The following is a 13,341-nucleotide window of genomic DNA, read 5'->3' as shown; positions in this document are numbered from 1 at the left end:
ATCCTTCGAAAATCTGAAAGATAAGAGTCCATATCTCGTAAAACGGTGAAATCTAAAAAAACAGAATTGAAATTCGAATTCTAAAAGTTGAAAAACCCTAGAATAGAAACAATCGAAAAATCCTTCAAAAATCTGAAAAATACAAGTCCATATCTCGTAAAACGGTTAAATTCGAAAAAACGAAATTGAAATTTGAATTCTTAAAGTTGAAAAACTCTAGAATGGGAACAATCAAAAAATCCTTCAGAAATCTGGAAAATACGAGTCCATATCTCATAAAACGGTTAAATTCGAAAAAATGGAACTGAAATTCCAATTTTAAAAGTTGAAATAACCTAGAATGACAACAATCGAAAAATCCTTCGAAAATCTGAAAGATAAGAGTCCATATCTCGTAAAACAGTGAAATCCAAAAAAACGGAATTGAAATTCGAATTCTAAAAGTTGAAAAACCCTAGAATGGAATAAATCGAAAAATCCTTCGAAAATCTGAAAAATACAAGTTCGTATCTCGTAAAACGGTTAAATTCGAAAAAACAAAATTGAAATTCGAATTCTTAAAGTTGAAAAACTCTAGAATGGGAACAATCGAAAAATCCTTCGGAAATCTGAAAAATACGAGTCCATATCTCGTAAAACGATGAAATTCGAAAAAATGGAATTGAAATTCGAATTCTAAAAGTTGAAAAACTCTAGAATGGAAACAATCGAAAAATCCTTCGGAAATTTGAAAAATACGAGTCCATATCTCGTAAAACGGTTAAATTCAAAAAAACGAAATTGAAATTTGAATTCTTAAAGTTGAAAAACTCTAGAATGGGAACAATCGAAAAATCCTTCGGAAATCTGAAAAATACGAGTCCGTATCTCGTAAAACGGTGAAATCCAAAAAAAAAGAATTGAAATTCGAATTCTAAAAGTTGAAAAACCCTAGAATGGGAACAATCGAAAAATCCTTCGGAAATATGAAAAATACGAGTCCATATCTCGTAAAACGATGAAATTCGAATTCTAAAAGTTGAAAAACCCTATAATGGAAACAATCGAAAAATCTTTCGGAAATCTGAAAAATATGAGTCCATATCTCGTAAAACGATAAAATTCGAAAAAATGGAATTGAAATTCGAATTCTAAAAGTTGAAAAACCCTAGAACAGAAAAAACGGATATAAAATTCGAAAACTACACGATCAAAAACCCTAGATAAGAAAAATCTCAATTTACCCCCTAATGAAAACTCAAACTCTAAAAGGTCCACTGTGTTCTAAGGAATTTCCTCGGCTTCCAAATATTTTAAGAAAGCTACTTTACCCCCCTAAAAACAGCCAATCTTGGCTGAACGTGGGATGCGCGATTTGATGTGGGAAACACTGTTCCCACGTCGGACTGCCGATCTCTTCGGCAGTCATTTTCGGCCAAATTTTGGCCGTTTCAACCTCCGATTTTCACATAAATCAAATCTACACGTTGTCTAACACAAAACCCCTCAATCAATTCAACAAAAACAACCAAGAATCAAAACATTTTAAGCATTGTTCAAACCATAAACCCTAAAATTTCAAACCGAAAAATCTCAATGAAATCTCAATAATATGAGCAATAACTTGATCCAAACAAGATTAGGGGAGATATACTAACCTTCTTTGCCATTTTCGGGTGCCGGAAATCAAGAAAATCAACGGAAATTAGATCGCCCGTGGGATGAACGTGGTGACGTGAAAATGTTTTGAAATTTGAGAGAAATAAACAGTAAATTCGCTAATATTAACGTGAGAAATCGGAAATTTGGCTGTTTTATATATATGGACATTTTCGTAATTTCGCCAAACTCACGTTGACGTGACAAATATCAAAAAAACCCCCCGTGGGCTAAGGAACTCAAACGACCCCCCAATTGTTTTAAAAAGCTATTTTACCCCCCCTAAATTAGGCTGAACGTGGCATTTATTATTTTGACGTGGGAAACACTGTTCCCGACGGACTGTCGATCTTCTCGGCAGTCATTTTCGGCAAAATTTTGGTCGTTTCAGCCACCGATTTTCACATAAATTGAATCTACACGTTGTATAATACAAAACCCCTCAATTAATTCAACAAAAACAACCAAGAATCAAAACATTTTAAGCATTGTTCAAACGTAAACCCTAAAATTTCAAACCGAAAAATCTCAATGAAATCTCAATAATATGAGCAATAACTTGATCCAAACAAGATTACGGGAGATGTGATAACATTATTTTCCATTTTCGGTTGCCGGAAAGCAAGAAAATCGGCGAAAATGACGTTCGCCATGGGATGCATTTAAAATTCTAATTTTCTTTGAATTGCACAGTGAAAATTTGCTGTGTTTATATATGGGGGCATTTTCGTCATTTCACAAAACCTGGGCATTTTTGCTTAAACCTGAATTTTTTGGGTAATTTTGCTTAGACCCCTGGCATTTTGGCTAATTTTTAAAATTTCCCTATCAAAAAATACTTATACGACAATCTCTAATTCATCATGACTCTAATCCCGTGTTGACATAGAAAAAAACATAATTAAATTATGATATATTTAAATCTATCAAAAAGCTTTTAATCAATATTCATTGATTTTGTTATTTACCTTTCAAATCAATAATTTAAGGTTCAATGTTAAATTTAGGATTTAATGTTTAAGTTTTAACATTGTATTCAGCCAACAAAACAATAGACATTTTGATGACAATGTAGTTTATATTATAATAAATAAATAAATAAAATTAAAAAAAATGAACATTTTATTTCACATCAAATTTTATAGGCCCATAAACTTTTAGAATCTTGCATGTACACCACTTAAATCTTACATAACACTTCCTAACATTAAAATCTTATAACTAGTCTCCTATGTCGTCAAACTTAAAAAAATCGCAGAGTTAATGCTAAACTTATCAAAAACTTATTTGTTCCCCCTAACTTTTAAATCGCACATTTAGCCCTAACATCATCTAAACTCCCACTAATTTTAAATTCTTACAAGTAGCCCCCCAATTTGATGTTTAGGTTTAATTTTTTAGGTACACCCCTAAAATTGATACACTTTCCTATAACTTTATGTTCTAAAATCTTGTACTTACCCCCCCTAAATTAAAGTTTAGCATTCCCACTATAAAGTTTAGTGTTCCTACCAGACTTCATTTTTTATTTAGCTTCTAAATTTTGCATCTACACCCTTGAAAATATCTTAAACCCCCGTAGATTTTAACCTTGCACTTACATTGAAATTTATCCTTTCATGCTGGAAAGTTTAACGCTCCTACTAAACTTCTGGAATGTCATTTCCTATGCAAAACAACAATTTCTTGCCTATATTTCAGACAATACAATAATTTTTTCAATTAAAATGAGAAAAAAACAATAAATATTGATCTTATTATCTTAATTTTACAATCATTCTTACTTGAATTTATGTTTTTCATGTGAGATTCTGAGTTTTAAAAAAATTATCGTTATACCCTTTCAGATTATGGTCAATTTTTAAATTAATAACCCTTAAGATAATTTATTTTGAAACTAATTTATGCTTTTGAAATATGATGTTTTCATATAAAATAAATTTACATACTATTTAAAATTGACTTTATATTCTATTAGAGATAGGGGATAATGTTTTCAAAGTCAGTTTAGACGTTGACTAAAAAAGATGATAGTCCAGTTTAATCGATGGTTAGAATGATTGACCAATGAACTATTTATTAAATAAATATTAATAATAATATTTGAAATAATTTTATATAATTGAACATTAAATTTATAATTTGAATTGTTTTGATAATAAAATAAATTTTGTTTAATGGCACATATACTCTAAATTGATGAATGAGATTTGGGTTCAAATTATGAAAAATTTTAAATTTTCCTTTATAAAACATTGTTAATGTTTTTTGTGAACGATTTTCGTGCCTATTAGATTAACCAGTCTGATCTGATTTTTAAAAATTTAGTAAGAGAGTACATAATTAGATAATTTAGAAAATTAATAATAGTTAATAAACTGTAAAATGTGATTCTTCACTTCTTTTTTTTTGAATAAAACAAATGAAGAATTTTAAATTTTTTTGGTAAGAAGAAAACCTTGAGTTATTATCTTTTTGAGAGTAAATTAATCGCATCAAACAGATGAAACTCAAATCTAACTACTTTGGATTTTTGGGAGTAAGAATCGAAATCAAATGCCCATCCTGGGCCTTACACTTAATAATCTTTAGATTTTTTTTTAAATTTAAAATTTAAATAAAATACAAATTAATACTTAACAACTCCCTTAATTGTTTTGGTAATGGTTTTATAATTTTAATTTAAATATATATATAAATTTGTGTACTATCAATAATTATTATAATTTTTCTCATCCACGCCAAAGCTTGAACTTTCTAGGTTTGTCTAGTCAATAGGTTTTTTGGCATATTAATTTATTTTATTTTATAATAAAACTATTTATTACCCCCGTTTTAAATATCCTATTGAATTTGTGCCATCTTCGCTGACGCACTACAGCCGTGGACTCGTAATGTCATTAAAATGTTACAATGATCGGCCCAAATCCGAAAAGCCATTGACAACTTAGGACCAGAGAGACATCTCCAATTTCGGTCAGAGCCCATTAAAATCATGAATTTATATATAAGATTATTTGGCAAAAACGTGGCCGTTAAAGTAGTTTTTAACCAAACGGCACGTAAGTGGAGAGAAAGGCAGCTGTGTCTTGCACATGGATCTCAGATACAGAGACGCTCTTTTATCTCTACAAATCTTCCCTAATCTTCACACAGACCCACAGACACAACCATCATCACGTCTTTTATCTTCTGGTAAGGTTTTTTTTTTCTTTTTTAAATATTTAAATTAAGCCCTTCAATCCTCCTAATTCAATTACCTTTTCTCTGTTTTTGCTTTCTGATGTATGTGATGCGTACTACTTTACATTTTTTTCATTGACGGGTAATCTATAGTTTTAAGGATAATTAGTTCTTGTTTGGCATTTCTATCTGTCGGAACATGTTTGTTTAACAAGAAAATGAAGAAAGATGAAGAAAAACAAACGAAAATCTAACCCTAGATGAAGATTGATTAAAGGAAAATGAGAGAGAAACAGAGAGAATGAATTCTCTGGAAACTAAGAGAGATAACTTTATTAAAATTGATAAGGACCTTACAGATATTTGTCGTTATATAATCAGAGGCTGAATGACGCCTTGGCCCCTTATTTGTTCTGCGCTAAAACTAAGCACAGCATTTTTTCTGAATAGCAACTAAGTGTAATACAGTTCGAAAACTGTCATTCTCACCCATACATACTAACATCCCCCTTCATCTTGACCTCCTCCACTTCAGGTCTCGATACTGTCTTCCAGACCACAACACTTGTATTCTTTCATCATCTCAACACTGGTATTCTTTCATCAAACGATCAGAGTTGGCTTTGGCAGCATTTTGGCAGGAGTAATTGGGAGCATAGACACGACAAACTCTATATATATATTTTTTCTTTTGTTTTCTTTTTCTTCTCTTTTTTTTCTTTCTTTTGTTTTCTTTTTCTTTCTTTTCTCTTCCTTTTTTTTTTCCTTTTTTTTTTTTTTTTTTTTCTTTTTTTCTTCTTTTTTTCTTTCTTTTTCTTTTCTTTTTCCTTTTTTTTTTTCCAATATTATTTTGAAGATAGAGAGAGGTAGGATCGTACCTGAAGTATACCCGACTCCGTGCAGACAAGGAATTGCCCAGGGGGTAGTCAGGCCAAATTGTTCAACTGATGAGTGGAAAGGGTCACTGAACCCAGAAGCAACTATTCTCGGAGATAGCTGCATGAAAAGAGCAAACATTAGATTCAAAGGTAAGTCATAGAATGACTTTTGTCAAACCATAGAATGGCTTGTTATAAACTGGTAAGAAACTGCAACATGAAGCAAGATTAGTTAGTAGTGAAATTTGAACAATTCAAGCGTAAACACACAATCAGAATCAGAGCTGAAGATTAGAGGCAGAGTGAAATAAGAGACCATGGTTTAGAGTTCCATTGATATATCTTAGCACACATTTGCAAGCCTTAAATTGCAATTGAGTGGGAGCTTGAAAAAACTGACCTGAGTTTGTTGACAAAGTAGGAAATGTCAGGCTTTTTTAAGGATGTTCAAATTTTTCACTATCTTCAGGAAAAGGTTTAGAGACTGGCAAATGGGGTTGAGCAGGGCTTTGAATCTTACATATTTGCTTTCACTAAAATATCCTTTGCATACTTGGTTTGTCTCAGATGCAGACCAGTGGGACTTCTAATGACTTCAAAGCCTTAGAAAAAAATCTTCAAGGATCCTAGATCTTTCTGAGCAAATTCTATGTTTAACTGTGAAATGGTTTGCTTAATGAGTGAATTGTCATTGCCAGTGGGGAGATAAGATAATGATAGTGAGCTGATAACGCAAGGTTATTTCTTTTCATCTTGGACAAATAACACACAAAGAATGTCAATTAGCGGATCACGATCGCTGAGCGAGAGATGTTTATTAGCAAGACGGGATAGAGGTTGTTGCTTTGGCAAATGGTCATTTCTCATGTAGATTCTCCATAAGATACTATCGTGTAACAGTTAATTATATGATTTGTAAAAGGATTATGTATGCTTGATCTTTGGCTAAAAAGGATGTATTTGCAACCCTAAAAAGAAATAATTAATTTGCATATACCTAATATGATAAACCAAGCACAAATTGGAAGGTTGTCAATGTAAGCCCTCAAATTTATCATACTAATTTTTCCCTAATTAATTCCATAAAATGTTGAGGACATGATCATGTTGCATTTGATCACTCGTGAATGAACATGTAAAGAAATTACGTGTAATCATGTTCTCTCAACATAACCATGTTCAAATTTGATATGCGTAAGTATTGATAAATCTATTTTGAAAATAATACATGTGTAAGCCTTTTCATTTACACGTAAAATAATCTTCTCATTATCATACTAGGCGAGTAGGGTGGAGAATTCGACTTTACATAACCTAAGATAGTAGTTAGTGTAGTTTTAGTCATATCAAATCAACTTGGGTTAGATGAAAAGATGATGTTTGATCGCATGTGAGCTATGCTTGTACATTGTGCTCCTTAATATTGAGTTGACCATTTAAGTAGGTGCTATCAAAAAACACTTATATGACAAATCCCTAGTTCATAATACCCTTAATCTCGTGTTGACTACCTACATATTAAAAAAAATATAATTAAACTATGATACATTTGAATCTGTCAAAAAACTTTTTATCAATTTTTATTGATTTTGTGAATAATTGATAACGGCAAAACCTTGTATATCTAATTTTTATTGTGTTAGACTACAAAATTGTTTATACTTCACATGGGTTAATTTTGTATTTGGTTGTAAAGTTGCTCATATTTCACATGGCAAACAAGTTATCAATTATTGTACTTGGCTTTTGAAAACTAATGACTTAATTATGGTTTAAGGTTTACGGTTAAATTTAGCGTTTTGTGTTTAAACTTAAGTGTTTAATATTAAGATTTAAAGTTTACGGTTAATTGTTACAATTTAGGATTTATGGTTATTTAATTATAATGTATAAAGTTTAAGATTTAAAGTTGAGTTTTAATGTTTACTGTTAGAGTCTACGGATCAAGTTTTTGTATTTATAATTAAGATCTATGATATAAGGTTAATGATTAAATTTATGATTTCAAGTTTAAGGATTAGATTTTAATGTAAAGTTTTATTATCTATCTTTCATATCTACGATTTAGGCTTTATGATTAAATTTAGGGTTTAATGTTTAAGTTTTGATGTTGTATACAACTAACAAAACAATCGACATTTTGATGGATTTGGAATGATAATATGGTTTATATTAGAATAAATAAACAAAATCACTAGTTTTCTTTAAAATTTCATAGCAAATCAAATTTTGTTTGCCTCTAAACTTTCAAAACTTACATTTACACCATTTAAATCTTACATAAACACCACTAACATTAAAATCTTACAACTAGCCCCAAAAATAGTCAAACTTAAAAAGACACTCTAATAGTTACGGTTTAAACTAAACCCTTGCAAATGACATCAACTAAATCCTCGCTAACTTTAAATTCTTATATTAGCTTCCCCAAGTTGATGTTTAGCTTTAATTATAATATACGCACCCCTGAAAATGTTTGATAAACTTTCCTATAACCCTATATTCTAGAACTTTCACTTACCCCCCTAAATAAAGTTTAGCATTCCCTCTATAAAGTTTAATGTTCCTGCCAGACTTTATTTCTTATTTAGCTTCTAAATTTTGCATGTACACCCTTGAAATAGATGTTGAAACCATTTTAAACCCACAGAGATTTTAACCTTGCATTTACAGTCCAATTGAAATTTATCCGTTTATGCTAGAACATTTAGCGTTCCTACTAAACTTTTGGATGTCATTTCCCATGACAATACAACAATCTATTCAATTAAAATGAAAAAGTAAATATTGATCTTATTATCTTAATTTTACGGTCTTTCTTATTTGGATTTGTGTTTTTGGTGAGAGATTTTGGATGTGAGAGTCCGAGTAAGAAAAAAAATTACAATTACATAGGGTTGAAACGTTTTTAGGGTTTTTGTTCTTAGACTAGGAATAATGACAAAATAGTATTTAATTAAGTTGTTTCATGATAAATGTTTGGGCGTTTGGTTGGGGGTTTTTAAAATTACCTTGGTAATCTATCTTTTATTCCCTTGTTTGGTTTGTCAGTAATAAAAGATTACAGTAATCTTCTATTACCAATGCTGACATGGCAGGTAATATAGATGGTAATCTGATTATCACCTTCACCTTAGGTATTTAAAGATTACTGAAGTAATCTTGAGTTTATTATTATTTATTAATTTTTGAGATAAAAATAAATTTATTTTTAATTAATATGACAACTAATATAAAAAATATTTAAAAATAATTATATTCAAGGGTATTTAAGTAAAATAATTTACTAGTAATATTTTATTACTTTTAACCAAACACAATAATTATTTATACCTACCAAATTTTATCAAATATAGTAATCATTTATACCCAGTAATCTTCTAAGTAATCTATCTTCAAAGTAATCTTTCTATTTTAGTAATAAAATATTACTCAAACCAAACGCCCCCTAAAACTAATTAGTTATTACTATAGCCCCTTCAGATTATGGTCAATTTTTCAATTAATAACCCTTAAGATAATTTATTGTGAAACCAATTTATGGCTTTTGAAATATGACGTTTTCATATAAAGTAAATGTATATACTATTTAATATTGACTTTATATCCTATAAAGGAAGACGTGACTAGCAAGGATGGTAGTTTAATTCAATCGATGGTCAAAGTGATTAATCAGTCAGATATTTAAACTACTACTACTAATAATAATCATAACAATTTTATATAATTAACCATTAAATATATAATATAAATTATTTTGATAATTAAATAAATTTTGTTTGATGGTACAAATACTCTAAATTGATAGATGAGGTGTAGGACTCAAATTATGAAAATTTTTAAGTTTTCCTTTATAAAACACTGCTAATGTTGTCATGTTGATGAAGTCAACTAAATTTAACCAAAGTCAAATTGTGCCCCGAGGCAATTCTAGCAATTGAACCATGGCCTAATAATTTGATCCAATATCTAAAATGCCTTTTTTTATAAACCATTTTTATGTCGGTTAGATCAATCGGTCTTACCTGCTTTTAAAGCCTTGGTAGGTAGACCTGGCCACAGGCCGGTTTGGCCCGTGAACCAGACCGAAACCGGCCCGGATAAACCTAGAACCGAAACTGACAGACTCGGAACCGGACTGAACCGGAACCAAAACCGTGGCTCTATGGTTCGGTTCCGATTCACATAAATTGAAACCGTGGAACCGCCGGTTCACACCGGTTTATGAACCGGCGGTTTACTGTGCTGAACCGAACAAAATTTGAAATTTTTTTGAAATTTTTTTGATTTTTTTTTTTAATTTTATTTAAAAGGGCAACGGTTCCCTAAATTGCAGGGGACCAATCCCCTGCAATTTTCAGAGAAAATAAGGGGACTTGGTCCCCTGCAATTTCTCTGAATCTCAATTCACACCCTTTATTTTTAATTTTTTTCAAAAAAGTTTTTTCCTATATATACTCCTCCAAATTTCATTCTCTCAAATTTCAATCTTTCTACTCTCTCACTCAATCCTTTAAACTCTCATTCTCATTCTTTAAACTCTTAATACTCTCTCAATCTTTTAATTCAATCAAATTTTCTTAAGTTTAATTAAATTTTTTCTTAATTTTTTATTAATTTTAATTTTTTTTATACAATTCATAATTAATTATAGAATTTATTTCTATAATTAATTTTATTTATTATTTATTTATTATCTTTTAAATTAATCATGTAATTTATTTATATAATTTATTTTATTTATTGTAATTAAGTCGAAACCTTTCTTTTAATTTTCAATTATTGCAATTAATAATTTAAAAATTAAATCAAGATCATGTATTAGAATTGACTGTTTAATATCGGTTTCGAACCGAAACCGTTGGTTCCGAACCAGGGCCATGAACCGGAACCGACGGTTCCGAACCGTGGACGAACCGTTCTATTACAATTTCGGTTCAGGGTTCTTATATTTTCGAACGGTAAACCGACAGTTTCGAACCGAAACCGGCGGTTCATGAACCGTGGCCAGGTCTATTGGTAGGGGTGCATAATTAGATGATTACATTAAACATATAAAATCTGAGTCCAACTACTTTGCATTTTTTTGGAGTGAGAAGGGAATTGTCTTGGTCCTAGGGTTATAAGTTCAATAATAACATATATATGTGTGTGCGCGCGCGCGCATGCTCGATATAGATGATATGTAACAAAATGATTGAGAATAACATTATTATTATAATTTTTTTCAATCGCAAGAAAGCTTGAACTTTTCTAGGGATTTTCAACCAATAGATTTTTCTGTATATTAATTTATAATAAAATTATTTATATCTAATTTAAAATATTTTATCAAATTTGTGTCATTTCCACTCAAACACTTTAACCTTTAATAAAATTATGTATATATTTTTTTTATATATAATTTAGATATATAGATTATATGTCATTATATAATTAGATTACTCTAAATTAAAGATAAAATAATATTTAATAATATAATAATATATTATTTATATATCTAAATTATATATAAAAAAATATACGCATAATATTACTGTCCAGTGTTAGACTCGTAATTTCATTAAAATGTTACAATGATCAGCCCAAATCCTAGAACCTACTGACAACTTTGGACACGAGAGACTTCTCCAATTTTGGTCAAAGCCCATTACACTCGTGAATTTGTAAATTGATCATTTGGCAAAAACGTAGTCGTTTAAGTAGTTTTCAACTGGATTGCACTTGGCAGGTAAGTGGAGAGAAAGGCGTCTCTGTCTTGCACTTGGGTCGCAGGTACACGGACACACACTCTTTATCTCTACAAATCTTCCCTGATCTTCACACAGACTTCACGTTCCTTTTCCTCTGGTAAGTTTTTTTAAATTAAAATTAAGCCCTTCAATACTCCAAATTCAATTACTTTTTCTCTATTTTTGCTTTCTAATGTATGTGATGCTTACTACTTTACATCTTTTTCATTGACGGGTATTCTTTAGTTTTTAAGGATAATCAGTTCTTGTTTGGCATCTCTGTCTTGTGGGAAAATAGAACATCTGATATAAACACAACACAGCTCTTTTCATTTGCTTTCGAATTTCATTTATGTTTACTTATTGATAATATGTTCAATGAGATGAATTCTTTGTGGCATGTTTCGTTTAGCATAAATTCTAGACTTCTTTTAAAAATTTAAATAAAGAAGGTTTTTTTTTTTTAAATGTATTTTCAACATTGTTGGGTCGACTTGAAATTCATGTGTGGAATTTATGAAAATGGAAGTTTTAAATAGGAAGCGAGTTAGTTAGTAGCAGGTCATAAGTATGCCATTCTTTTATAGATATATACATGTGGATTATGTTACTCTATTGTTCATCATGCCAACTTAAAAGTACTGTTAATGATTTGTGTAAAATGTTTTCAGGCTTGATTCGTGTGGATGCTTTTGACTGTTATGCTTAAGAATTGAAAGCTTCAAATATATATCTATATTCCATTCTGAAACAAGTACACTTTTTTTAAAATTGTTACAAGTTTGCCATGTGGAGCTTTGCTTCGAAGGCCTTCTCTGGAGCCATCAAATTGAAGAAGGGCTTATTGAAGCCAAGTCAAATTTCTTCGGAATTGTCCGATGATGAAGTTCCTGTCAACAACAGCAGTGAAGAGGGATTGGAATGTCCAATATGCTGGGAATCCTTCAATATGGTTGAGAATGTGCCTTATGTTCTGTGGTGTGGGCACACCCTCTGCAAGAATTGTGTTCTGGGCCTGCAACGTGCTGTTGTGAAATTGCCCACATTACCGCTTGAGCTCCCATTTATTATCTCTTGCCCTTGGTGTAATCTGTTATCTTTGCGGTTGGTCTACAAGGGGAATCTCAAGTTTCCACACAAGAACTACTTCCTCCTCTGGATGGTTGAAAGAATGAATGGTGACAGGTCAAAAACATACCAGTCTTTATGTGGCAATCGTCAACCGGCTTGTTCCCTGAATAGAAATTCAGCTGTGAGGAATCAAGTTAGTCATGTGAGTAATAGACAAACCACCCAAACTCAGTCCTCAGAATGGTCAGAGGTCAACCATAATGAGGGCCGTGACCATATCCTCCATAGATACCTTAATGCCGAAAGGATTCACTTGTCCATTCGTAAGTCCTTGGTTTTCTTTGCTCAGTTGACAGCCAAGTTACCGTTGGTTATCATACTCATTCTCATAATCTTGTATGCAATTCCTGCCAGTGCTGTCATCTTGGCCCTTTACATTCTTTTCACTATTGTGTTCGCCATCCCTTCTTTCCTTGTCTTGTACTTTGCCTTCCCAACTTTGGATTGGTTGGTTGGAGAAATTTGTCATATAAGTCGCCATTAGTTTTTTCCCTTGTTATTTACACCTTGCAATTTGATGACTTTTCTTGTATTAGAAGTTGACATGATTGCATTGCATGTTAAAATTGCCTGCCAATGGCCGTAGCAGTGTTTTGCCAAAATTTTCGGAAGAACTGATGGTCCTTGGATCAGTCGTGCTTTTGTTTTTAGTTCTGTTAGTGGTGTTTCTGTTTTCTTAAATGTATAAATGAGCATAGCTTTGTCAAGATGGCAAACCATATAATGAATTTCCTCATATTTTCACTGCCACCGTATTGTTGGACTTAGGTTGATAGTAA

General features: G+C 31.1%; 1 protein-coding gene across 8 annotated transcripts; it reads left to right on the top strand.

Moving 5' to 3' along the window:
- The first annotated feature begins 4,567 nt into the window (after positions 1–4,567).
- Positions 4,568–13,194, top strand: LOC123210917. Of its 8 annotated transcripts, none has more exons than XR_006501307.1 (3): positions 4,620–4,833; positions 5,725–5,849; positions 6,267–6,651. XR_006501307.1 is itself a non-coding variant. In XM_044629414.1 (3 exons), exon 3 carries the CDS (start codon positions 12,219–12,221, stop codon positions 13,044–13,046), a length of 828 nt encoding a protein of 275 aa, XP_044485349.1. In that variant the 5' UTR covers positions 4,663–4,833; positions 11,431–11,549; positions 12,103–12,218; the 3' UTR covers positions 13,047–13,194. The 8 variants fall into 8 exon arrangements, 2 of the variants coding, with proteins under 2 accessions (XP_044485349.1, XP_044485350.1); XR_006501306.1 differs by having other exon boundaries at positions 4,654–4,833; positions 5,357–5,849; positions 6,398–6,651; XR_006501304.1 differs by having other exon boundaries at positions 4,654–4,833; positions 5,357–5,849.
- Positions 13,195–13,341: the final 147 nt, after the last annotated feature.

This window comes from Mangifera indica, chromosome 3 (genome assembly GCF_011075055.1).
Source record: "Mangifera indica cultivar Alphonso chromosome 3, CATAS_Mindica_2.1, whole genome shotgun sequence".
In the NCBI taxonomy this organism is placed as follows: Eukaryota; Viridiplantae; Streptophyta; class Magnoliopsida; order Sapindales; family Anacardiaceae; genus Mangifera; species Mangifera indica.
Note: the sequence above shows the minus strand (reverse complement) of the source record. Positions and strands in the feature narration are given on the sequence as shown.